This window comes from Salmo salar, chromosome 20 (assembly GCF_965601325.2).
Source record: "Salmo salar chromosome 20, fSalSal1, whole genome shotgun sequence".
Taxonomy (NCBI): Eukaryota; Metazoa; Chordata; class Actinopteri; order Salmoniformes; family Salmonidae; genus Salmo; species Salmo salar.
The window spans coordinates 46,067,424-46,094,006 of record NC_138310.1 but is presented as its reverse complement, the minus strand read 5'-3'; the positions used below and the strand labels follow the sequence as shown (position 1 = coordinate 46,094,006).

Genomic DNA, 26,583 nt, shown 5'->3' with positions numbered 1-26,583 from the left:
CTACACATTTTACCATGGGGAAAAAAGAACATTTACCAATTTTATAACAAATTTCATGCAATTCTTCAAATTTTTCAATGTGGCAGAGAGACATTTTTGCAGTTTTAAAGCTAATTTCCTGCAATCCAACACATTTGCCATGAGGTTTAAAGAAAAATGTGCTATTTTATAATACAGTTCATGCAATTATATTTATTTTGCCATGTGGCAGAGAGACGTTTTAAAGCAAATGTTTGGCAGTTCTACACATTTTGCAATGGGGCAGAGAGAACATTTTGTAATTGTATAAGACATGTCATGCAGTTCTTCAAATGTTTCCATGTGGCAGAGATACATTACTGCAGTTTTAAGGCAAATTTTCTGCAATTCTACAAATTTGTCCATGTGGCAGAGCTAAAGAAAATGGAGTTTGAAACCTAATTTGATGCAATTATACACATTTTGCCATGGAGCGGAGAGAAAATGTTGCATTTTTATAAAACATTTAATAGAAATGTACTTATTTTGCCATGGGGCAGAGATACATTTTTTGTTGTTTTAAAGCAAGTTATCTGCCATGGGGCAGAGAGAACATTTAACAATTTTATAACACATTTCATACAATTCTACTCATTTTGCCATTGGGCAGATTTTTTTACTTTGCAGTTTAAAGCAGGTTTTCTCAGTTCTACACATTTTGCCATGGGGAAGAGGGAATATTTTGCAGTTTTATGAGAAATGTTGTACAATTCTACAAATTTTGCCATGTGGCAGAGATGTTTTTTTACAGTTTTAAAGCAAATTTCCTGCAAATCTACACATTTTGCCATTATGCCATGTTAATGATACAGTATCTGAGTGAGAGTGAATAATTAAATCAATGGGGGCCCCTGGAGGTCAGGGACACTGGGCACTTGCCCTGTGTGCCCAGTCAGTATTTGGCCATTATTACTACAAGTTTAGATAACTGTCTAGACTAACTTACCAATCTAAAATTTGTTAGCTGACATGGCTAGTTGAGTGACTGACAAAATAAGAGAGAAACTGCTGATGCACAAATTTCGAACTTACAACTGGTGTATTCTACTATTCTAACTCTCAACAATAAGTTGAGACCCAGACTGAGTTCCTAAAAGAATAGCTTACGTCGCTTATGCCTAGAAGCCGGCACTGAGGTTAGTGTCCTCCACCTGTAGGTCTTCTCGGCTGGGGCCTCAACCTTCATCTCAACCTCTGAAAGCACTTTAGACCACTATTCAAGCTCAATCTATCAGTTAGTATGCTGTAGCCCTTAGTGTTAGAGTGCAGGTCTCCATTTAAAACACAGTCATTGTCCCAGGGGTCTCATCAGTTTGATTAGAAGTATCCACCCCATAACATTCAAGAGAGCTAGGCTATGATTAGAGAGGTATTAGGGATTCGTATCTGTGTTTGTGTGTATTGTGTTTTTACTTAGGTTGTGTTGTTTTTCACATTTTTTGTATATGTTTTTTAACATTTGTTAAGGACTATTAGAACACTAGCCCTTTGAGAGCTGAAAGAGATCCTAATAAAAATAAAATCCATCAAACCTTCAGCTTTTGCTTGGGCATCACCTACTGGACACAAGATGGACTTGCAGTCTGGCATGCAGCTCATGGCCACACTGTATGCCACTGTAAATCTGTGGGGTTGTAGGTCTTGCAGTTGGAGAAGCTGACACAGTGTTCAATCATCTTTGCATTAGACTGCAAACTTCATGATGGGACTCTTAGTGCAAACTTAATGTTGGGACTGCATAACTTATCAGGTGAAATAGAGAACTAAAAAGGGGAGAGGGGAATAGCAACAAGCCCACACACTATATCATGGCAGCTCTGAATCTTCTACCCAGAAGCCCTTACAGGAGGAGCCAAATAGAATATAGATATCAATGCATGTCAAAATAAAAGTCTTACATATTACACGCCTCACAGTATTGAATAGAAATAACTGTTTTTATGCTGGTATACAGGTTAAAGTAAAACTATTTTATGATAGAGGCATTTTCCAACATTGCATTTATTGTTACATTTTTTAGGCTATAAATGTCATTTCATTTTGAAACATGGAATAGAAACACGATTTTAGGATGAAATGTTATTTGAAAAAAATGTATTTGGAGGCAAAAGGTCCCAAAAACAATTCTAAGAACATCACATACACTATTGACATATGTACATAATGAGTCCAAGGCTTAGGGTGGCAGTTTCGGTGAACCCCCCCTTCCCTCTACTGGAAGTAGCAAATCAAACAAATTGGATGCATTATCATTACTCTAATTTTCAAGTAATAACATATCCAGATTCCAGTGTAAATTGACTGTGGCTACTTACATCCCCCTTGCCCCTTACATTTTAGTCATTTAGCAGACACTCTTATCCAGAGTGACTTACAGTAGTGAATGCACACATTTCATACATTTTTTTTTCCCCGTACTGGTCCCCCGTGGGAATCAAACCCACAACCCTGGCATTGCAAACACCATGCTCTACCAACTGAGCCATACATTGACTGCCCCAAAAAAATGATTGGTGGATACTGTGTGTTACATGAGTTCACCAGAATAGCCATGGGGGTTAGCCTGATCCCAGATCTGTATGTGTTGTAGCTCACTCCTCTGACTATCATTGTCACCACAGCAGAGAGGAGTTGGCTAAAGCGCAAAGTGATCGAGAGTCAGGCTACATGGAGGCCGTTGGTCCAAGTAGATTCACACCTGAAACAATCTCAAAGCAGTGTTGTGCAGTATGGATGATGTTTCATGTTTTTAAACCTTGGTGGGAAAAAAGAACAACGTACCATTTTTCCAGGGGTATAGGGAAACCATGATCAGAGCAGTTGATCCCGACGCAGCAAATATCTTTACACCAAAACCCAGCCAAACAGACAAGATAATCGACACATTTCCATGGTTAGATGTGGATGAATTCTACAGTAGAAGCAGTGATAGGTGAGTGAGGGTGGTCATTCAGACGTTAATCCCCGTCGTCGGCCTCTGATGTAGCCAGGAGCTCCTCTGTCTGTTGATTGGTGGGGATGCCCACAGGAGGGAGGAGTTTACGCCCTGAGCTCTGGACATGTGGAGGTGATCCAGGGGGTGGAGCTGAGGGCATGACAGGTGGCTGAGCAGAGGGCTTGAGTGGGGTGGCAGGGGGTGAGGGCACAGGGGTACGAGGGTATTTGCGAACGGGCCGGGTGGGTGCCTCGGGTGAGTGGGAGGACAGTGGGAGGGGGCTGGGGTAACCAGGCGGGGCGAGGTCTGAGGGGCTGATGGAGTTGGCTGAACAATCATCCTCACCTTCGAGACTCTCCTGGAATAACAACAATGAAGGAATAGAGTTAAGCAGAAAAAATTAAGGGAAAACTAACAACATTCTTGAAAATAAACTAGTCTTCAGTAATTGAAAAATCTGTGACTTACATCTTCGTTGACAACATAAAGAGCCATTGGGCTCCTACGGCCATGGGTTCCATGGGTTTCATGGGCTATTGTTTTTGGCACCACATCAACTGCAAATTAAAGAATGTGTGAACAACTGTACAAACTAAGAAATGTGTGTAGGCCACAGGTGGCCGGTGGCACCTTAATTGGGGAGGACCGGCTCATAGTAATGGCTGGAACGGAATTAATGGAATGGTATCGGACACATCAAACACATGGTTACCATGTGTTTGAGACCATTCCATTTACTCCATTCCAGCGATTATTATGAGCCATCCTCCCCTCAGCAGCCTACTGTGGTGTAGGCCTACTCTGCAAAAAAATGTGTATTGACTATAACTTTGCCATGAAATCTACCCATCTAAAAAGGTTTGCATTCAAATATCTGTAATAGGAAGAATAAATAAACGAAATAATTAGCGTGGGGAACAAAGAACATCACACATTCAAAAAGCACTGTCAAAAGCTCACATTCCTCTCTCCCCTTACCATCATGACTGATGTCACTCCTCTCTACATATACTGGAGATCTCTGCAACATGGCTGCCATAGCAGCCCGCCGCTTCTTTCTTAAACCCAATGAGAGACAAATAGGAGATGAGTGCTTCACATGTATACTCGTGTAGTGTTTACAATCATGGTAAAAGTTTTGAGAATTACACAAATATTAATTTTCACAAAGTCTGCTGCCTCAGTTTGTATGATGACAATTTGCATATACTCCAGAATGTTATGAAGAGTGAACAGATGAATTGCAATTAATTGCAAAGTCCCTCTTTGCCATGCAAATGAACTGAATCCCTCAAAAACATTTCCACTGCATTTCAGCCCTGCCACAAAAGGACCAGCTGACATCATGTCAGTGATTCTCTCGTTAACACAGGTGTAAGTGTTCTCGAGGACAAGGCTGGAGATCACTCTGTCACGCTCATTGAGTTCGAATAACAGACTGGAAGCTTCCAAAGGAGGGTGGTGCTTGGAATCATTGTTCTTCCTCTGTCAACCATGGTTACCTGCAAGGAAACACGTGCCGTCATCATTGCTTTGCACAAAAAGGGCTTCACAGGCAAGGATATTGCTGCCAGTAAGATTGCACCTAAATCAACCATTTATCGGATCGTCAAGAACTTCAAGGAGAGCAGTTCAATTGTTGTGAAGAAGGCTTCAGGGCGCCCAAGAAAGTCCAGCAAGCGCCAGGACTGTCTCCTAAAGTTGATTCAGCTGCGGGATCAGGGTACCACCAATACAGAGCTTGCCCAGGAATGGCAGCAGGCAGGTGTGAGTGCATCTGCACGCACAGTGAGGCGAAGACTTTTGGAGGATGGCCTGGTGTCAAGAAGGGCAGCAAAGAAGCAGCTTCTCTCCAGGAAAAACATCAGGGACAGGCTGATATTCTGCAAAAGGTACAGGGATTGGACTGCTGAGGATTGGAGTAAAGTCATTTTCTCTGATGAATCCCCTTTCCGATTGTTTGGGGCATCGGGAAAAAAGCTTGTCCGGAGAAGACAAGGTGAGCGCTACCATCAGTCCTGTGTCATGCCAACAGTAAAGCATCCTGAGACCATTCATGTGTGGGGTTGCTTCTCAGCCAAGGGAGTGGGCTCACTGACAATTTTACCTAACAACACAGCTATGAATAAAGAATGGTACAAACACATCCTCCAAGAGCAACTTCTCCCAACCATTCAGGAACAGTTTGGTGACAAACAATGCCTTTTCCAGCATGATGGAACACCTTGCCATAAGGCAAAAGTGATAACTAAGTGGCTCGGGGAACAAAACATCGATATTTTGGGTCCATGGCCAGGAAACTCCCCAGACCTTAATCCCATTGAGAACTTGTGGTCAATCCTCAAGAGGTGGGTGGACAAACAAAAACCCACAAATTCTGACAAACTCCAAGCATTGATTATGCAAGAATGGGCTGCCATCAGTCAGGATGTGGCCCAGAAGTTAATTGACAGCATGCCAGGGCAAATTGCAGAGGTCTTGAAAAAGAAGGGTCAACACTGCAAATATTGACTCTGCATCAACTTGCCGTAATTGTCAATAAAAGCCTTTGACACTTATGAAATGCTTGTAATTATACTTCAGTATTCCATAGTAACATCTGACAAAATATCTAAAGACACTGAGGAAGCAGACTTTGTGAAAATTAATATTTGTGTCATTCTCAAAACTTTTGGCCACGACTGTACATTCTGTCTCCTTGAGAACATCTAAAATGCTGCATACAGTGTAATTCTAGCCTGGTCCAAGATTTGTTTGTGCTGTATAGCGACAACATTGACAACAACCATCGGAGTAGGCTATACAGCACAAACAGTTCTGGCACCAGGCTAGTGGGATACCATTATCACTGCATTTTAAACAACAGAGATATAATCCCTCCCACACGATGCTATCGTTGTCAGAACCTTAGTGTAACATTGGACATGCGCCTGCAGGACTGCAGAGTAGTCGAGAGCTAGGCTAGGGGATTACGATTCTAGCCGCCTGCTCCTTGCCTAGTGCTTAACTCTGTTCCTTGAAACGTATCAAACAGAATAGGAAGATGGAGGCATAATGTGGAACCCTTACTTTTTAGAGGGCTTCCAGCAGGCGCACACTGTCACCAGGGTGATGAGGAGGAAAATGCCCCCGGTGGTAAGGATGATATACAGGGAACTCCGTCCTGGCAAAGGAATGAAGCCTGTGGTCAACAGAGTAGCCCTTTCTCACACACCGTAAACACTTCCCCACTGTACAAGCAAAGAGTCCACTCGGACTAGACAAAGATATCACCTCTCGGACTCTGGAAATTAGCTACACTCTCCTCTTTCTCTACTATAGGCCTATCTTAACACACTCCACTGTAGAACTTTTAGTGGAGACCACAATAACATCTAATAAAATGGAACCGTTTCAGAATGAGTAAAAATGCTAGGTTCTCCTAGTCTGGAACTGGATCTGTTTGTGCTGTCTTGCCAACGTTTGGCGCAACAATGACCATAAGAGTTGGCAAGACAGCACAAACAGATCTGGAACCAGACTAAGGTTTTCCATCACTAGCTGTGCCAGCCAAGTCTGTGTGTGAAAGCTAGGATTGTAAAGTGCTGCTTTGAGGCTTTTTACAGGGCTGTATGTAAGGAGAGAAAACAGGACCCTTATGGGGCTAACTGATCTCTTGTCGCACTGTTGTAGCATCCCAAATGGCACCCTATTTCCTATATAGTGCCATTTGTTACACAGCCCTTGTCTCAGTTGGGGGAAAATGAAGTAAGGATTAGTATGCTCCACTGGGGCAAGACCTCAGCTCCACCAGCTTCCTTTATCTACTGGCCCTCATAAGTAACTCAAGCTTTTCACTGGATTTCTCTCTCTCTCTCTCTCTCTCTCTCTCTCTCCCATCAATTAAGTTTCTTCATAATGAACGTCATCTCAACCTTTCCCTGACAGGTACAGTACCAGTCGAAAGTTTGGATACTCATTCAACAGTTTTTCTTTATTTTTAATATTTTTTGCATTTTATAATTAAAGTGAAAACATCAAAACTATGAAATAACACTTATGGTATCATGCAGTAACCAATAAAAAAGAGATTAAACATATCAAAACATATATTTCTTTATTTGAACTATTTCCTACACGTCAAACTATGAAATAATACATAAGGAATCATGTAGTAACCAAAAAAGTGTTAAACAAATGAATATATATTTTATATTTAAAATTCTTCAAATAGCCACCCTTTGCCTTGATGACAGCTTTGCACACTCTTGGAATTCTCTCAACCAGCTTCATGAGGTAGTCACCTGGAATGCATTTCAATTAACAGATGTGTCTTGTTAAAAGTTCATTTGTGGCATTTCTTTCCTTCTTAATGCGTTTGAGCCAATCAGTTGTGTTGTGACAAGGTAGGGTTTGTATACAGAAGATAGCCCTATTTTGTAAAAGATCAAGTCCATATTATGGGAAGAACAGCTCAAATAAGCAAAGTGAAACAACAGTCCATTATTACTTTAAGTCATGAAGGTCAATCAATATGGAACATTTCAAGAACTTTGAACGTTTCTTCAAGTGCAGTCGCAAAAACCATCAAGCGCTATGATGAAACTGGCTCTCATGAGGACTGCCACAGGAAAGAAAGACCCAGAGTTATCTCTGCTGCAGAGGATAAGTTCATTAGAGCCTCAGAAATCGGCAATTAACGGCACCTCAGATTGCTGCCCAAATAAATGCTTCACAGAGTTCAAGTAACAGTCACATCGCAACATCAACTGTTCAGAGGAGACTGCGTGAATCAGGCCTTCATGATCAAATTGCTCTAAAGAAACCACTACTAAAGGACACCAATAAGATGAAAAGACTTGCTTGGGCCAAGAAACATGAGCAATGGACATTAGACCGGTGGAAATCTGTCCTTTGGTCTGATGAGTCCAAATGTTATATTTATGGTTCCAACCACCATGTCTTTGTGAGACACAGAGTAGGTGAATGGATGACCTCTGCATGTGTGGTTCCCCCTGTGAAGCATGAAGGAGGAGGGGTGGTGTTATGGTGCTTTGCTGGTGACACTGTGATTTATTTAGAATTCAAGACACACTTAACCAGCATGGCTACCACAGCATTCTGCAGCGATAAACCATCCCATCTGGTTTGGGCTTAGTGGGACTATCATTTGTTTTTCAACAGGACAATGACCCAAAACACACCTCCAGGCTGTGTAAAGGCTATTTGACCAAGAAGGGGAGTGATGGAGTGCTGCATCGGATGACTTGGCCTCCACAATCACCCGACCTCAACCCAATTGAGATGGTTTTGGGATGAGTTGGACCGCAGAGTGAAGTAAAAGCAGCCAACAAGTGCTCAGCATATGTGGGAACTCCTTCAAGACTGTTGGAAAAGCATTCCAGGTGACTACCTCATGAAGCTGGTTGAGAGAATGCCAAGAGTGTGCAAAGCTGTCATCAATGCAAAGGGTGGCTACTTTGAAGAATCTCAAGTATAACATATATTTTGATTTGTTTAACACTTTTTTTGTTACTACATGATTCCATATGTGTTATTTCATAGTGTTGATGTCTTCACTATTATTCTACAATGTAGACAATAGTAAAAATAAAGAAAAACCCTAGAATGAGTAGGTGTGTCCAAACTTTTGACTGGTACTGTACATGTTGAAGCAATCAAGATAAATATCCTTACTAGGGAGAAAGTACTACGACTGTAGTTCTACTTACTGTAGACGGTGAGTTTGACAGGCACACTCCTCATGCTACTGATTGGGTTATCCACCGTACAGCTGTAGATGTCATCGTCTGACATCAGCACCCGGGCGATGGTCAGATACTTCCGGTCATGTGACAGGAGCAGGCGCGAGTCATTGGTCAGCACCTTTCCCCCTTTCAGCCAGCCATAGGTGGGCTTGGTGCCATCGCCGTGGGAACAGTGTAAGGTGAAGAGTTCACTCAACTCCAGCACCGAGGAGGCTATCATTTGGACGTAGGGTCTGGACACAGGTACTGGGGGGAGAATACACAACATGTCAAATAGATGTGACATAAACTGTATTCCACTGTTTAGATAGTATGCTTATCCCAGTATATGATTTGTGAAGAAATAACAAGCTACCTACTCTTTAAAGTAGGCCTTAGAAAGAACTTATAAAGGCTGCTATAAGATGTACTTTGTTTAAAGTGTGACCACACTTTTTAGCCTTACACCTCAGTCTGGAATAGCCTTATGTGATGTAAATTCACTAAGGTCACTAAGGTGAATAGTTGGTCAGTTGTTGGACTGTTTATTTTAATACGGTAGCCTGAGCCGTATTGTAAATGCGATCTCAAATACCATGCCATTTAGCAGATGCTTTTATCCAAAGCGACTTACAGTCATGCTTGCCTAAATCTTTCACATACATTGTATGTATGGGTGGTCCTGGGAATCGAAACCCACTATCCGGGTGTTGCAAGCACCATGCTTTACCAAATGAGCTACAGAGGAAACTTTCCTACCATCTACGGTGAGGTTGATGTTGAACTCCGCAGTGAAGGCATCATCCGTTATGGAGATCTCCACTTCATAGGCCCCCTCGTCAGACAGCTGCAGGTTGTGGAGGAGCAAGGTGCCGTTCTCAAACACCATGATACGGTCCCTGTACTCGGGCCGCAGGTTCCCGATGATGCTGGTGCCTATTGACTGGACTACGGTGATGGGCTGCTGCTTGTTCCTCTTCAGCTGCCACTTGATGACCGGTTGGTCGAAGCTGGTGCTGCTGTAGCTGACGGAGAGGAGGGCCTCTCCACCCAATGTGCCTCGGACCAGATGAGCCTGACTGGTGATGTTGACACCAGCCACTCTGACTGCATGGACACAGTCCAACACACGACGTTCAGTGAACACTGTGGTAGACTATACAGTGCAGGATATAGTGATCGCATGCATGCAGGACGATTTGATGGCTGTAAGTGGCTGATTACTGTCACCACATTACCTACAAGCAGAGAGATCTGGTCTAGTATAAGGTCCTAATAAAAAGTATGGATCTTTCTGATGTTTGTCTTATGTATTTATATGCCTCTCACAGATATACAGTATAAAATAAAGTCAGATAAGGGCCTATATTTTCCACTCCATTCCCTAAATTAGTCCAGGAGTAGATCTAACTTTTATTCTTGAAAGCGGACTTTTGAAATCAAGACGACTCAAGATCCAATTAAATCTACAAGTGAAAACGTCGTCCCTCAAACCTCCTCATTATTACCGCAATCAATCATTCAGTGAAAATTCAATAACAGGACAGACCCTCTCCAAACAAGCCCAACATATTACATCTGTTTTGATTTGTGTACCATTAATGGATCCCCCTTGAGCATACAGGAGGATGGCTTACAACATAACCCGCATATCATCCTTTTGTCTCGTTCCGCCCTGGAAACCACACACAGTAACGCCATTATGCTCACAGTGGACTTTCCTATAAGTCCCCACATCCTCGACCACATGTAGCCATAGGCTGAAGCCACTTATGGGCGCTGTACTTAACGGATGGGCTGTTGCTTGTCATGCTGGGGCAATAGAGAGAGAGAGAGAGCATCTGGCACCGAGCTTCCTCGGCCACAGCTCTGCTCCCTGTAGCGTGTCTGCATGGCATCGCTCGATCGCTGTGGTAACAATTTTCAGCCTGAAGGGGGTTGCCAGGGAGAGGCAGACAAAGGCCAGGATTGTTGGACTGATTTCCTCCCTCCCGTGGTATAAAAAACACTGGGAGAGACATGCTCTTTGTGATTGTAGAAGCAGGAGACACAAGGGTTCAGTGATTCTGCTAATAGTGGATGGCCACAATGACACAACACACAGCTACACAGCAGAAGCAGGCTGAGACAGGCTCTTAATGCAGAGAAACCACCACCACCACTGCCTCGCCTGGGCTCCAACTCCAAGTCCCCCAAAGCCTCTTCTCGTAATATCATAACGCTTAACCTATGCTTCCCCTACTTACATCCCAACAACAGCTCAGCTCACCAAGGCTCTTTTCACTACAGCTGTATGGCTGAATAGACCTGTGCCTTCGAGCTAAGAGGGTACACCAGGACAAAACAACTCTCACTGCCTGGGCCAATTAAATATGTTGTACAGCACTTAGCCTACTTTAACATAATATTTAATGAATTGATCAAGCACATAAAGGAACTATGGTTACAATCAAATCATGTATTATCAAACAAATCCATGTTCAAATGAATTGCTAACGAAACAATGTAAAAAATAATTTCTGAATCTAAATAGGACGGCTGTATAAATCTCAAATATCTACTTGATCGCCTTATCACTTATTACTTGACTACTATGTGATAAACATATTTGCCAATATAGTCACATATATATTCATTCAAACTATCTATTCATTCCTGATTCAGCCACTTGTTCTTTACCACATTGTGTTTCCCAAAAAGTAAATCATGAAGTTTGAAAGTGTTCACTTACCTGCCTGGAAAAGAAAGAGGCCGAAGAGTGAAAATAGCGAAGGAAACACTGTGTCTTCTTTCGAGGAAGTCTTCCTCCTCTCCTCCTTCATCTTGGGTACAGCGCTGAGTCCCTCTCCCACCCAATGGGCATGATTTGTCCACTCCAGGCACGTCCCTGAGAATGCACAAGACTGCAAGACTGGGCTCAGCTGCCTGCATACTCTGAACCCCAGCACTCAGGACCCCAGCATGAACAAAAGCACTGTGTGTGTGTCCCCTCAGCTTTGTTAGACAGAGACATAGATAAATAAGCACTGTTTTTTTATTATGGTGAGAGGCTAAAGAAGATAGCTACATTTAAATGTTGTTATTTTCTGTACTGCATTTGTATGGCTGTAAAATTTGCTATTACCAACGATGACTTCATATCTTTCAAGCGTATGTATATGGTTTCAATACATTTCAAAATATTGTTTGATTGAAAACAAGTGTATTCAGTAACAGTATCTTTATTGTCATTCCTACAGTGCTGCTCAGAATTGCTTAATAAACCAAAGGCTTTATAAAAGGACCCCACTCGGAGAAACAGAATAACTGCTCTTGAAAAACAACTAACTACTCTCCCCAACTACTGTCCCCACCCCCTGCCCAACCCCCCTCCAGACTCACACTCTAAATAAGAGAGAAACAGTGATTATGTATTAGTCCACACCTTAAAAAACTGTTTTGCAATGAAAACAAGCAATTCTTTTTGGACAAATTCAGGTTAGTCCCTCCCTGTCATGGCCCATTTGCTTCCGTTTGGTTATTAGTGCATACACCCCAGATGTAAGACGATGGGAAGAGAAGTATGGGAAGTACTCAGAAAAACATTCAATGTGTTCCCAATGTGGCCACTAGGTGGTGCATTAAAATCTGGAAATCAATGAGCACAGAAATAATACACAGAAATAATACACAGAAATAATACACTGGAGATATGAACAATAAAGGATACCATGATTGATGTTGTTATAACATGTTTTGATATTTCTGATCATCTTATCATTGTAACAATACCTGCAATTCAGCTTCTTGTTGCAGCGTGTACACTGCAGTTCAGACAAATAAAAAGTATGTTCTCTCTCTGGGCTGTCTTCAGAAAGTATTCACAAGTCAAGTATCCCTTGACTTTTTCCACATTCCACATTTGTTGCGTTACAGCCTGAATTTAAATGTATTCAATTGAGATGTTTTGTCACTGGCCTACACACAATACACCATAATGTCAAAGTGGAATTTTGTTTTTTGAAATAGTAAAACAAAAATAATAATGAAAAGCTGGAATGTCTTGAGTATTCAACCACTTTATAATGGCAAGCCTAAATAAGTTCAGGAGCAAAGGTTTGATTAATAACTCACATAATAAGTTGCATGGATTCACTCTGTGTACAATGTTTAACATAATTTTTGAATGACCACCTCATCTCTGTACCCCAGACATATAATTATCTGTAAGGTCCCTCAATCGAGCAGTGAATTTCAAACACAGATTGAACCACAAAGACCAGGGATGTTTTCCAGTGCCTCGCTGAGAAGGGCAACTATTGGTAGATGGGTAAAAAAAATACAAAAGCAGACATGGAATATCCTTTGGGGTGGCAGGTAGCCTAGTGGTTTGAGTGTTGGGCCAGTAACTGAAAGGTTGCTAGATCGAAACCACGAGCTGACAAGGTAAAAAATCTGTCATTCTGCCCCTGCACAAGGCCATCATTGTAAATAAGAATTTGTTCTTATTAATTGATTTGCCAATGTAACAGTGTAGGTTCCGTCCCTCTCTTCGCCCCAACCCGGGCTCGAACCAGGGACCCTTGCACACATCAACAACTGACACCCCACGAAGCATCATTACCCATCGCGCCACAAAAGCCGCGGCCCTTGCAACGCAAGGGGAAACCCTACTTCAAGTCTCAGAGCGAGTGACGTCACCGATTGAAACGCTATTAGCGCGCACCACCGCTAACTAACTAGCCATTTCACATCGGTTACACCTAGTTAAAAAAATATATAGATATATATCCCTTTGAGCATGGTGAAGTTATTCATTACACTTTGGATGATGAATCAATACACCCAGTCATTACAAAGATACAGGTGTCCTTCATAACTCCTAGAGGAAAACCTGGTTCAGTTTGATTTCCACCAGAAACTGGGAGATGAATTCACATTTCAGCAGGACAATAACCTAAAACACAATCCAAATCTACACTGGAGTTGCTTACCAAGAAGACAGTGAATGTTCCTGAGTGGCCGAGTTACAGTTTTGACTTAAATATGCTTGAAAATCTATGGCAAGACCTGAAAATGGTTGTATCAATGATCAACAACCAATTTGACAGAGCTTGAAGAATGTTGAAAAGAGCAAGGGGCAAAGTTGCACAATCCAGGTGTGGAAAGCTCTTAGACTTACCCAGAAAGACTCATAGCTGTAATCGCTGGCATAGGTGATTCTAAGATGTATTGACTCAGGGGGTTGAATACTTATCTAAAGATATATTAGTGTTTAATTTTTCATTCATATTTTTGAAATGTTCGAATTTTTCTTCCACTTTGACATCACAGATTATTTTGTGTAGATCGTTGACAAGAAATGACAATTACATCTATTTTAATCACATTTTGTAACACAAACAAAATGTGGGATAAATCAAGGGGTGTACTTTCTGAAGGCACTGCACATGCAAACAACAGATATCAATATCACTGATAAGCAAAGCAGTGTCAGGCTAAACACCTTACCATAAAGGCTGTCACCATCATCACAACTGTATTCCTCCTGCCGCTCAATGCTCAGTCTCAGAATTTATACACCTGCAATAAGCACATGTCACGGCAGATTGTCTGATTCCAGACTTACACTTACACTAAATCGATTCATGTTTAGATTGAGTATTTGGTAGTTTTGGCTTCAAGAGCCAATTCGCCTTTAAACAGAGCATGTGATGTCCTTGGACTACAAGGAGTAACGTTAACATGATATAACCTCTCAGCCTTCTACTTGTCTATCAGACAATATTGACAAAACTTCAATATGAGTTTGGATTGATGCAGAGACCATCAGTGATGTACTGTACATTGCACCATATGTCATGTCCATAGGGGAAATCCCTATGATTACATTCTGCCTTACTGTTTATTCAACAAAGGCAGTGTAATAAACCTAGAAGTGGAATGTCAGAACTAGCCAACCCAGCAACCGTTGGAATCTTTCACCCATAGTAGAACCAGGGCCGGCTCCAGGCATAAGTGATATAAGCGGTCGTTTAGGACCCCCGGCCATTTATTTTATAATATTTTTTTAATGAACTCAGTTGGGGTCTCAACTTACTGTTGAGAGTAAAAATAGTAGAATTCACAAAGGGTAAGTTTGAAATTTAGTTTTGCATTAGCAGGAAATTCGCTTTAAAACTGAACAAATGTCTCTCTGCCCCATGTCAAAATGAGTAGAATTGCAGAAAATGAACTTTAAAACCTTTTCTCTCCACTGTCGAGAGAGAGGGGGGGGGGGGGGGGGGGGGGGGGTCTGCAACCAATTCTTACTTAGGGCCCCCAAAAGGCTAGAGCGAGCCCTGAGTAGAACTCTCACAGGGTCCCTGTATTCAAACTCCTCTGTAGTAAGCCATCAAAGCCTGGAGGGCTGAGACACACAATCAGACTCTATCTGACTGACTCTGTCTTCTTGAGCCCTGGGTAAAAGCACCCCTCTCTCTCCCTCTCATCTTCTAACGGTTCCTAAATCAAGGGAAACACTTGCTGTCAATATATAACAGAGAGTATGAGGGGCCATCTTCTGCTCATGTATAAGACACACTGTCACACACGATATCAGAGAGAAGTCACACAGCAGTTCTCTGTCGACCAGACTATAGTTAAGTCACAGAGACTGGACGTGGACATGGAATCCTTTTCAAAGGCTGATATGTTGTCCAATTTTGCCAAACGAGCTGATCTGTTTGGGCAAAAGACCGATTAGTGGAAAAAGATGAGAATTAGGCTGACTGTGTACACGTAGCTTCATACATGCAGTGTGTATGACTCTTGTGATGACAGCAAGGAAGAACTTTAGCCCAATGGTACATGGTAGAGCTAGTGTGTCCCTTTTCAGTATGGGCTGAGCGATCCAGTAATCAGTGAAATTCATATTGTGTTCAATCGCACCCCCAATGACCCACAGTTTGGATAACCTAGAAATCTAGCGCACCAAGCATCTCAGAGTAGGAATGCTGATCTAGGATCAGTTTAGCCTTTTAGATCATAATGAATAAGATTACATGGGCAGGAGGGACCTGATCCTAGTTCAGCCCTCTTACTCTTAGACGCTTTATAAATACGAGCCCTGTCGTTAAAGAGTGAGGTCGTAGACATGATGATGATGATGATGACCGTGATGACCAATAGCGCCCTCTGCTGTTGAGTTTGACTTACTTCCACCACTAATTGCTGCCCAGGAGAACACAGCGATTGCACTGACAAGCTGTGAGGGAACCAAGCGAGCGAATCAATCCAGATTAACATTTTAAAAATAGACTATCAGACTTTCATTTGATGCAAGTTTCAAACACCCAGACTGATTGTTTTCCTCCACAACATTCACCAGCCCTTAAAGGACTAAACACAACCACATATGTTTAAAAATATATATTTTACATTCAAAATGAGATCAAAATAGATACCAAATTTCAGATATTGCATTCTGTCTCAGCTGAAGTATTTTATTTCTGGAACAGTTTGTCTGCATTGAAAAACATTGATTAACAAATTGTTGTATTTGGATGCTGTTAATCTTTCCATGGTGAAATACTCTTTTGGACAAAGCTGTCCATCAAACTCTTTTTAGAAATTCATTTACAGTTCCCTGTGGCTGAAGTGCTGTTTGGAGGTGTCTGTCTGGCGTATTGATTCTACAGTCAGTGTCATTAGGCAGCTGTGTCTGGACACCTGTGGGAACCATGGGAGAGGTGGTGAGGCGCCGTGTCAAGCTGAGAAACTAGTGCTGTCTTCTGTGGCTTTGTGTTGCCATGGAAAACCAGCAGAACGTCTCTTTAATGCCTTATCACTCAGCAGCCGGTGACAGAACCCATTTCGAGGGGGGAGAGAGATTCCTTCGGTGCCTCTGTGTGGCTGGGCTGAGCTAAGATGTGTGTGGGAGTGAGCGTGGGTTAGCTGTGAGTGAGTCTTATGCTTCCTCCTTCCATATCTCAACCCTGCTCTTTTCTCATATGGAGAGAGAAGGCAACAGAAAGAGCACCTCAGCCAATGAAACATCACTGACTATGAATGTAACTTTTTCGACTAAAGGAGTATCAAGATTCACTTTAAAGAACATCGCTGACACAACCTGTCCTTTGTTGCTTTGAGATTGTTATGAAAAGCGCTATAGAAATGTAATCAATTATGTAATGTAATCTATTATTATTAATTATTTACTATTATTTGTAAGATGATAAGATATTTGACAGCAGTCTAACAGGTGATGCACCTGTTGAAATGTGAGACACAATGAAAATGTTTTTCAGAGGAAAATAATGATATGTATTATATTCAAAGCTGCAACATGAATGGAAACTGGGGAAAGATGAGATTCTGTTCAACCAACCAAACAATCAAGCAAGTCTCCTACTTGTCATGTGATGTGAGTTATTCCTGGCGTTCCCCTACAGAGAAAGCTTTTCACGGAAGACCAGTTTACCATTTGTTTCAGTTTAGTGGTGGGAAGACTTTCCAATTAACAGCTATGCTTATGCTGCATTACGGTTCAGTGAAAAAATAACAGGTTGAGTGAAAAAAAAAATGTTCTGTCTTGAGATTGCGTTCCCTACGTTACTTTTGGAATCCATTTAACTCTTAAAGGGGAAGTTCAGATTACAATTTTTCCTGGACCATAGACTACTTTCAGGGTGAGTAACCATCTAACATCAAGTTGTAAAATCCTGAACGTTCCCTTTAAAACTAGGGTTGATGCATTCTATGAAACACCATTCAATATCGGGTGATAGATCATGTTCTGTCATAATTTGTTGTCAGCGTGATCATGTTTGCTTGAAGACTCTGCTGTTATTATTGATTCGTTCCATAATCCTAGCTCAATAACCTTGGATACAGTCATTTGTGGGTCAAGCGTTAATGACTGCTTCTACATATAAATTACTCATATTTTTCAAACACTCATCACCATATCCATGAGTGGGTAAGGATCAGGGTCAAGACTTGTTTTTGTTATGAATTATATATGGTGCTCTGAACAGCTGAAAATGATTTCCTACACAAACATTTGATATGGATTTATTGATTTACAACTGTTATTCTTTTACAATGATTTAATTAAATCTGTTCATGAAGCATGATGATAATCAGGGGTTGGAACCGGTTCAGGGAACAGAACCGAAAACCAGAAAATAACCCAAAAATATGAGGAACAGAATCAGAACTGTGAAAGAAAGTGATCTATACCGTTCTGGAACAGGACAGTTCATTTAAAAGCATGGTGACCGGTTAATAACGTTATTTTACATTCCAGGCATTTTTTTTCAGTCCCATAAAAAAATGCAACAATGTGCCTTTGCAAAGCCCTCACTCCGTCACTCAAAAACTTATTCCAGTGTCTGCCTGCCAGCTGAAAATCTTTGCCAGTGCGTCTGCATGTGTAGGCAACCTGCCCCTCTCCCTCCGAAGCTTAGTCTACTGTAGCCTACTGACGTTACAAGCGTGATTCAGAAATTCAGATTTATAATTAGAGAAGAATGGATTCAGTTTTTCGATGCTAGTTACAGATACTATCACGTTTCACATTAGATTTATTAACTACAAAAAGGTATGATGTGTTTTTAATTCTGGTGCCACTCTGCACACACAAGCTTGTTAGAAAGCTAGCTAGCTAGCTCTGGTCCAACTTTAAGCCAACACTCGGAAGTTCAAAGACATTCAAAGTTCCTCCATAGAAACCGCTCCTATGTAGGAATAATGATGTGGCCCTAATTCAGATAATGCATGTCATAATAATGCCCAGCGCTTCAAGTCAAGCCTCCCCCTCCAGCATTTCTCGCTCTCTCCCCACCTGCAAAATTTCAGTTGCATCTCATGCCCCTACACGTGACCGTCCATCGCGCATGTTAACAACTGTAGCCAGCCTAACGGCTGCCTAAGCTGCGAAGGCTAAAACAACTATAGCTTGCCCACTCCATAGCAAGCTGCTCTATCCGCACTAATTGGTGAAGTCATTTAATGTTGAGCTAATGTAAAAAAATATATATATTTCAGAGGTTTATAAAAGAACAGAAATGAAAGTTATATACTTGTAATTTTTTGGGGTAAGAACCGGTTCAGAACTTCATTTTGCAGGTCGGAACAGTGGAATGGAAATTAAAAAAAATGATGGTTCTGTTCAGAACGAAACGATTGGAAAATAATTTGGGTTCCAACCCCTGATAATAATACCACCTGATTTAGGTCAATAGTTTAGCAATTTCTCTAAGGATAAAGCTTAACGTGAGTACTACTATCCGCAAATAAACTATAGTACATAGTACTGCATGCTTACTGTGTTGGAAGATCTGATGTGGAGAAAATGGGGACGCTGACCAATATGTGAAAGTGATTCCATTATTCATTATGGTGCACAACACTTAAAAGACTACAAATCTAAATAACAATACATTAATTATCAACTTAAATAGTATGCCTTCCAATAACCAATAAGGGTCTCTACCTCCCTTTTAGCGATATTGTGTACACCAGAAATAATGAAATAGTAATTATACAAGCACCTGAAGCAACATAGAAACAAGCATTCCAGCGGTTGACGTGCGTTCATAATGCATAATTGTACACAAACTTTATATTAGACTCAAATTAGGCCTGTTTAGCATGAGAAAACAATTATTATCAGCCTCACATATCTTCTTCTAGACTAGCACACTACCAGAAGTTTCACAAGTACATGCAGTGAGAGACGCAAATTTGGGTCAAAGACCATCCACGCAGATTGGGCCTGGAAGCAGGAGTGTTAAAGAGTTCACAAATCAGATGACACATCCCAAAATCTGGATAATACACTTCTTTTTTTGTGTTACATAGAAAGTTGCTCCCCTCGAAAAAAAAGGTACAGCCACAGCCATGCCTCTTCTTCTTCTTCTTTTTTTCTTCTTCTTCTTCTTCTTCTTCTCCCTCTTCTTCTTCTTCTTCCTCTTCTTCTTCTTCTTCTTCTTCTTCTCTTCATCGAGGTCAGAGGCTTCACTGTTCCGGCACAGATGTGTCATCTCTCTCTACTCCCTCTGATCCTCCTGATACTAAAACAGACCGAAGAAGAAGCTGATTTTAGCACTGCAGATGGAATGATGAATTCATTTAGCCATTACTCACTCACACTCCATAATAAAGTGTTGACCCCAAACAGCAGCAAGGCTATAATGACATGCGCAAGATTGAGGCGTCTCACAAAAGGTGGTGATAAGCATAATAGTACTAAAAACATACTGCAACGATTCAATTGGTATTACCGATCCTGGTGAAACACTTCCTATGAATACCCTCCTTATAATGCATTATGCATAGCTCATGTGTTATTAATGAGTTTATAATGCATTATAAAAGACTGTATTCATTGGAAGTGTTACCAATAAACCAAGTGAAAAGCAGAGGCTACTCCAAGAGGGAGAGATTTAGCTGGCCCATGCCTCTACGACAAGGAACATTAATTCTACTGTGTCTCAGAGGTATAAGGCACCTGGTGTTAAAAATAATACTGCTACATAAAGATGCTTGGCAACCAAGATCTGGGTTGGGGGTTGGTGAGAAGGCTTGAATTGGAAAGTTGTTTGTTGGTCTTTCTCAAGGACGGGGCTAAACCCAATTCAAGTACTGTAAAGGTGAAACAACTGGACCTGGAACATACTCTAACCCCTGTCCCATGTTTTCACATACTCAACACAAAAATCAACACCAACAAATAGAACAGACACATTAAACACTGTAAACGCCACAAAATGTCCTGTCCCATTTTTTATTAAACAAAGGACGAACCAGGGAAGTGGTGGTTGCCTGTTTGCATAATATGTGCTGTTGCTGTACGATACAATGAATAAGTCAAATGCATTTTGCATTTGGGATGGGTAACACACTAATATAGTATACTCTGCCCCTGGAATCAAAACTTGTGAAATAAGCTGCAATGTACACTTTTTGATTCCTGGAAGTATTCTCGAGGCTTTAAGTCACCCACCAAAAAAACGTACACTTCAGTAGCTGATATGTTTAAACAGAAACTGACAAAAAAATGTACTGGAGCTCAACTATGAAAATACTGTGGCAAACCACTTTCAACATTTATTTGTGCAAACTGTACAGTTTTGCCCTGAATATATTTTCACCACAAAACGTGTTGATTAGATAGAAAGGCATGTCATTCACTTTATATTTGAACACTATCGCAGAATTTCTAGATAAGATTTGCCATGGTTCTGGGCACCGACACCCTATATCACACATCTGAGTTGTGATCAACATTTCTCATTCGAATGCATCCATCAATTTGAAAATATAACTAATGGAGTATTCAGTAATAATCACCTCATAAAGACATTCATTGTAGATTTCAATCAGGCACTGCAGCCTTTATGGAGTGATTAAAGATTTGGATGGAGCGTGTCACATTGCTTACATTGAAATAACTCATTAAGGACCTTTATTAGACCTCGTTAATAATGCATGGCTTTTAAATTGGTTTCAAGCTGTGTTAAATGGTGGACCTTCATGTGTCCCTGAATTATGCATACAATGTATGCATTTGATGTTGAAAACAGATCAATAAATGCATTTAATATTGTTATGGACACAAAATGGTCGTCCTGTTACTTCGCTAATAGTGTGAAAATCAGGATGTACAAGATGTAGGGGATGTCAGGGACACAAGCATCAGATCCATAACTGGTTTATCAGCCAATGTCTAAAGTGAAAGTTACTAGCTGAAAATACACTGCAATAATTTGTGTATAACTGTTATTGATGACATAGGCCTTCACCAGACTAGTCCTGAGGGGGATATCAAGGCTAATACCTGTCTAAACCGGTTTGGGTCTACGTGTGTGTGTGTGTGTGTGTGTGTGTGTGTGTGTGTGTGTGTGTGTGTGTGTGTGTGTGTGTGTGTGTGTGTGTGTGTGTGTGTGTGTGTGAGTGAGTGAGTGAGTGAGTGAGTGAGTGAGTGAGTGAGTGAGTGAGTGAGTGAGTGAGTGAGTGAGTGAGTGAGTGAGTGACTGTGTGTGTGTGTGTGTGTGTGTGTGTGTATGTGTCAGGGGACACTAGTGTCACTGACCTGTGTCCCCCTGGTTTCCGTTGAGGGCCTCACCACTGCTGCTCACTTCCTCATCCTCCTCCTCCCCCTCAGGCTTGTCAGTAGGCTTAATCTTCTTCCTGGTCATGTGACCACGGAAGCCAGCCTGGATCTTGGCAGCTGCCTTGTTGGCCTCGGGGTCATCCAGAGGTATGTCCATGATGTCCTCCTCCTCCTGGGGTTGGCTGCATTCTTCCTATAGGAGGACAAGTATATCTGAGAAATTAGGTGATTTAGAGGGGGCTTGGTTGGGGTAATGTAGCATGAGTAGGGGCCCCAGATTAAGTTTTGCCTAGGAGCCCAAAATGACTAAATCCGCCTGAGGACAACACCAGTGGATATCAGGCTGTCTATGGTTGTCAATGATATGGAAATATCCTCCTCAATTGCATCCTCAGGGTCCTAAAGGGTCCAAGGGCTTAAGTCTAGAAGGCCCTTAAATCACACTGTAACTCTACGGACAGAAGCTCTATCTTCTCTGTTGTTTTTCCTCACACCTATTGCCTTAACTTCTGCCATTGCTAAACTGGAACGGGGTAACTGCTATGTAAACAATGTTCCCAAACTGCTTAACCTGACACGCAACGCTATGCACAGAAAGGAAATACGTTTCTCTGCTTCAAAGTGATCCCCAATTTCAAAAGTTGCCAGTCAGCCAGACTGTCCATCAAGAGTGAGAAGAACATAAAGGGAATTCAACTTTAGATCTCTCAGACTCTCTCTCTCTCTGACACTCTCATAACACAAAGACAGCACCATTGTATACCATGTAGCTTATTACTGGCAGAATACACAAAGCTGGGTTGGTGAGTGGTGGGTGGGAGAGACAAGTCTCCTTATTCACAAGTGGTTACAGAACAGTGACATGGTTGTCAGCAATCATCCAAACACGTCCGCTGCACCCCACCAGTTGCTCATCCCCTCTTAAAAAATGTGGTGCATAGGCAAAACAAAGAAAGCCCACTGCACTGTAAGTAGATGCATTTGAGAGTGTCCTCAGTGAAACCCCTTAGTGTGGGAGTGTGACCACCCACTATTACAGATAGCATTCATTAGTTTTAGGTCTAACGGCTGAGTAGGATGCCAACATTCGCATATCTTACAGCAGCAGAAAGACAGGAGTGTTTTTCATTCCACCGTGAGGTTTCTCTAACGCTTCAAGGGGTTAATCTACAGTATGCTCTAAATGTGTCATCTCAATGAGCTCAAATGACAAAGAAACAAACTCATACTTTTAACAACCTATACTCATTCTGGCTATCAATATCATTCTACAATAGATATTCATAAAGTATTCATTTAAAGCATTTCAACCAATCCATATGCAAATAATATAGGATCAATTTGGCAGAAAGTTGCCTTGTGAAGAAAGCTGAAGCAGGTGCAGTAGACACCTGGTAGATCAGAGCTGGAGTTTTCAGGGCTGATGAAACAAGCAAGCCAAAAGACCATAACAAGGAAACAAATGATTTTCTGACGGTTCCTAAAATATAAAGCTCTTTCAACACATATATAAAAGCCTTCTAATAAATCCATTACCCAATTAGAATGATATAAAAAAAGCTGTAATGCTGTTAAAAAGCTGTAACGAAGGAATAGTTTTGTATAATTACTTGTTAGATATTAGTTCAGTGTATTAAGCAATACAAGTAATTTCAAGCATGTACTCACAATGTGGCAGTCCATGATGAGCAATCTTCGGATGAACTGACCTAAAATGCCTTTTGCCTGTACACTCAGTGTTGACCGAGCAAGATGTATCTCGTGTCTCCACTAGAGACGTCTCGTTCCCACTAACAGACACTCCCTAGTATACGCTTGCATAGAGTGTGTGAGAGAGAGGGTGGGAGAGAGAAAGAGAGAGTGCGAAACAACCCCCTGTAAGCACACAAACCATGTGGTCTATCTTCCCAGTCTCATTAAGGTTGATTACCTGCTGTGCTCCCACAGACCTATTGTACCCCTCACTTCAAAGACTTACCTGACCTCAAAGTACAGTATAGGACAAAGTCATCAACTAAGGGTCTCACACATTGCAAAAATCTTTTAAGTGATAATTATAAGTTATGTCCACTTTAACAGATGGTGTCTGGCCATTTGGCACATGCCACATACTGTACCATTTGGCAGACGCCAAGTAAAGTGTAACCGGAAAACCCAAGAGAAACCACGCACACAATGTACAGACATGTACAGTACATGTAGTACTGGTTTTGTTGCTCAGTTGTACACACTTAGAGGGAGAACTAAAAACCCTTTCCATCGTTCAGATCCCAGCTGCCACCACCGCCCTCGCTCATTGCCTCTGAGACAGGGAGGAGAGCGGCAAACACATCCATTTGTCCGTGTTCCTCTCTTACATGACTGCCTCCCCTGTTTCATCCCATTATGTCAATATATTATCTTTCCAAAATCCACCTGGTCACGCTTTGTTTCAGCTTTGAGTTAAAGGTCTGAAACGTACAATAAATATATTTTCTTACGGTCTGTTCCCCTCACCAGATGTATGTTGGAAATGTACGATTCTGTTTGGTTTGGGTTGTGACGTGTGTGTGTGTGTTTGTGTGATATGCGTGTGTGTGTGACATGTGATGTGTATGTGTGAGTCATTACTAGTCATCTTGTTAATCTATCAAAGCCAATTTAAGGATGAGTACAGTACAGTGACTAAACTGCCCTTTGCCTACAGATAAAGATCAGTCATAATGTCCCTGGGAATAAAGAAGAGCAAAAAAAGTGGACAAAGTCACTGGACAAGACATGTGGTATAGGTCAGAGTAGATGGCCTACATTTAAAGGTGAGAAATAGAGAAGGGATGGATATGCTGCAGATATGCTGCAGAAGTTAAGTTGCAAAATACAGTGATCCAGTGAATACAAACTAACCGGTCTCCCTTTTCTCAGTTTATTTTCCACAAGCCATATGCACAAATTCGCATTGTCTAGCAAACTATCTACTGGTAGTTCATCATGTGCATCTCCATCTTCCAGACCTTCCCTGATAAGACTAAGAGGGGGAAAGGATGGTGCAAGTTTCCATGGTAACATCCCTCTAAATCCTACTCTCCCTACCTCCCAGCCTAAGACCACATCGGCTCAAAGATATCAAATGGGTTATTGGTGACAACCCACTCGGAACACATAGGTTGAATCCACGTTGTTTCCATGTCATTTCAATGAAATGTCATTGAAACAAATTGGAATAGACGTTGAATTGACGTCTGTGCCAAGTGGGAATAGTCTAAATCATGCAATTCACATTCTCAGAAATTCACACGCTCAGAAATCTTGTTTAGGGCTCATTGATCATTTAGACTGGAATAACCAAGAACAAACAGAACATGGCACTGAAAATTCAGATCCAATATATTAGGCTATGCACAAACAAACACACGCACTAGGGTTGGACGATGTCAAACCACCGTTGGTCTATAGAAAGAAATCTCATGCTATAACTGGACGAATCATGACAAAAGATGTTGTTGAAAGTCTGGGTTGAGGCTAAGTGCATGCAAATCTTTTCTAATATTCCTTTCTGGTGAAGCTTCAGCAAGGAACGGGTTTGTGTGTGTGTCTGTGTGGCGCCCACATGACTGAGCAAAGTGACAGCTGCAACTGATGAGGAATGGGCTGTCTTCCTGTTAGGTTATAAATCATGAGCTGGATAGAAGCAAAGTCTACATTCTTCAGAACTGGATAATAATTGTTTTATTTGGCTCATCCTCCTCTCTTAATATTGTTTGTTCAATCTGTCATAAAGCTGTGACTGAGAATAGTCTATGTCTAGGCCTACAGACTCCCACTTTCATTCTTGTTCTTTCTGAAAGTGGCAACTTTAGGACAACACCTTCTTAGGCTATTATAATATTTGGAAAATAATAAGCTACTGTTCATAATTTTAACTGTCATAAAGCTTTTATGATCAGCCTAGTAGGAGGATACTTTAGTGGCAATTTGGTTTTCAACCTCGCATGATGGGATTTGTCCACACCGCAAGGATCATTTATTTCTTAATAAGCTTAAACTTGATTAAACTTGCCATTAGATGTTTCTATAGGCTAATGATATTGTTTGTTCTCTCTCATTATTAGTCGCCTGGGTACCTTATGTTTTTTTTAGATGGAACTCCGTTAGATTAATTCATTGTTTGATCTGGAGAAAGCCAAACATGCAACAATGATGAAAGCGTAGCCTAGCCCAAATTCATACTCATAGCCTATCAAATGGAAAGAGAAAGGAATATAGCCTGTTTTAAAAAAAAAGCTAGACACAAGATAGTTAAGGCATGTCCGTGATATACACAGAGTGTACAAACATTAGGAACACCTACTCTTTCCAGGACATCAGCTTGGTCTCCTACACGACGTAAGATAATACATGTAAATCAGGGTAACTCAAATTAGTATGATATGTTACATTTGGTATGGTTACATAAGACAGATGGTTACTTAAGGCAAAAACGAAAGTAGGGTGGTTGGTCGGGGTGGATGGTATAAGGCGAACGTCTAGCAACCCAAAGTTGCGGGTTCGAATCTGATCACAGACAGCTTTAGCATTTTAGCTAATTAACAGCTTTTCAACTACTTACTACTTTTTAGCTACTTTGCAACTACTTAGCATGTTAGCTAACCCTTCCCCTAACCGTAACCCTTTTAGCAAACCTTTCCCCTAACCCTAACCCTAATCTTAACCCTTTAACCTACCTCCTAAACTTAAACTTAACCCTAACCTTAACCTCTAACCCCTAGCCTAGCTAACGTTAGCCATATTGTACGTTTTGCAAAACATATCATACGAAATGGGTGATAGACATCCTAAATACATAGCAA

At 41.3% G+C, this 26,583-nt stretch overlaps 2 protein-coding genes across 2 annotated transcripts; both read right to left on the bottom strand.

The window, feature by feature from the left end:
• Nucleotides 1–1,999: 1,999 nt before the first annotated feature.
• hepacama (hepatic and glial cell adhesion molecule a) lies at nt 2,000–11,621 on the bottom strand. The gene is made up of 7 exons (XM_045703458.2): nt 11,411–11,621; nt 9,439–9,786; nt 8,665–8,946; nt 6,023–6,116; nt 3,932–4,011; nt 3,422–3,510; nt 2,000–3,311 (listed from the first exon to the last, which is right to left on the bottom strand). The coding sequence occupies exons 1-7, from the start codon at nt 11,499–11,501 to the stop codon at nt 2,976–2,978; spliced, it is 1,320 nt and encodes a 439-aa protein (XP_045559414.2). The 5' UTR covers nt 11,502–11,621; the 3' UTR covers nt 2,000–2,975.
• Nucleotides 11,622–19,015: 7,394 nt separating this feature from the next.
• Nucleotides 19,016–23,581, bottom strand: nrgnb (neurogranin (protein kinase C substrate, RC3) b). Its single transcript, XM_045703457.2, has 3 exons — nt 23,426–23,581; nt 21,737–21,950; nt 19,016–19,715 (listed from the first exon to the last, which is right to left on the bottom strand). Exons 1-3 carry the CDS (start codon nt 23,438–23,440, stop codon nt 19,660–19,662), a joined length of 285 nt encoding a protein of 94 aa, XP_045559413.1. The 5' UTR covers nt 23,441–23,581; the 3' UTR covers nt 19,016–19,659.
• Between the last annotated feature and the right edge of the window lie 3,002 nt (nt 23,582–26,583).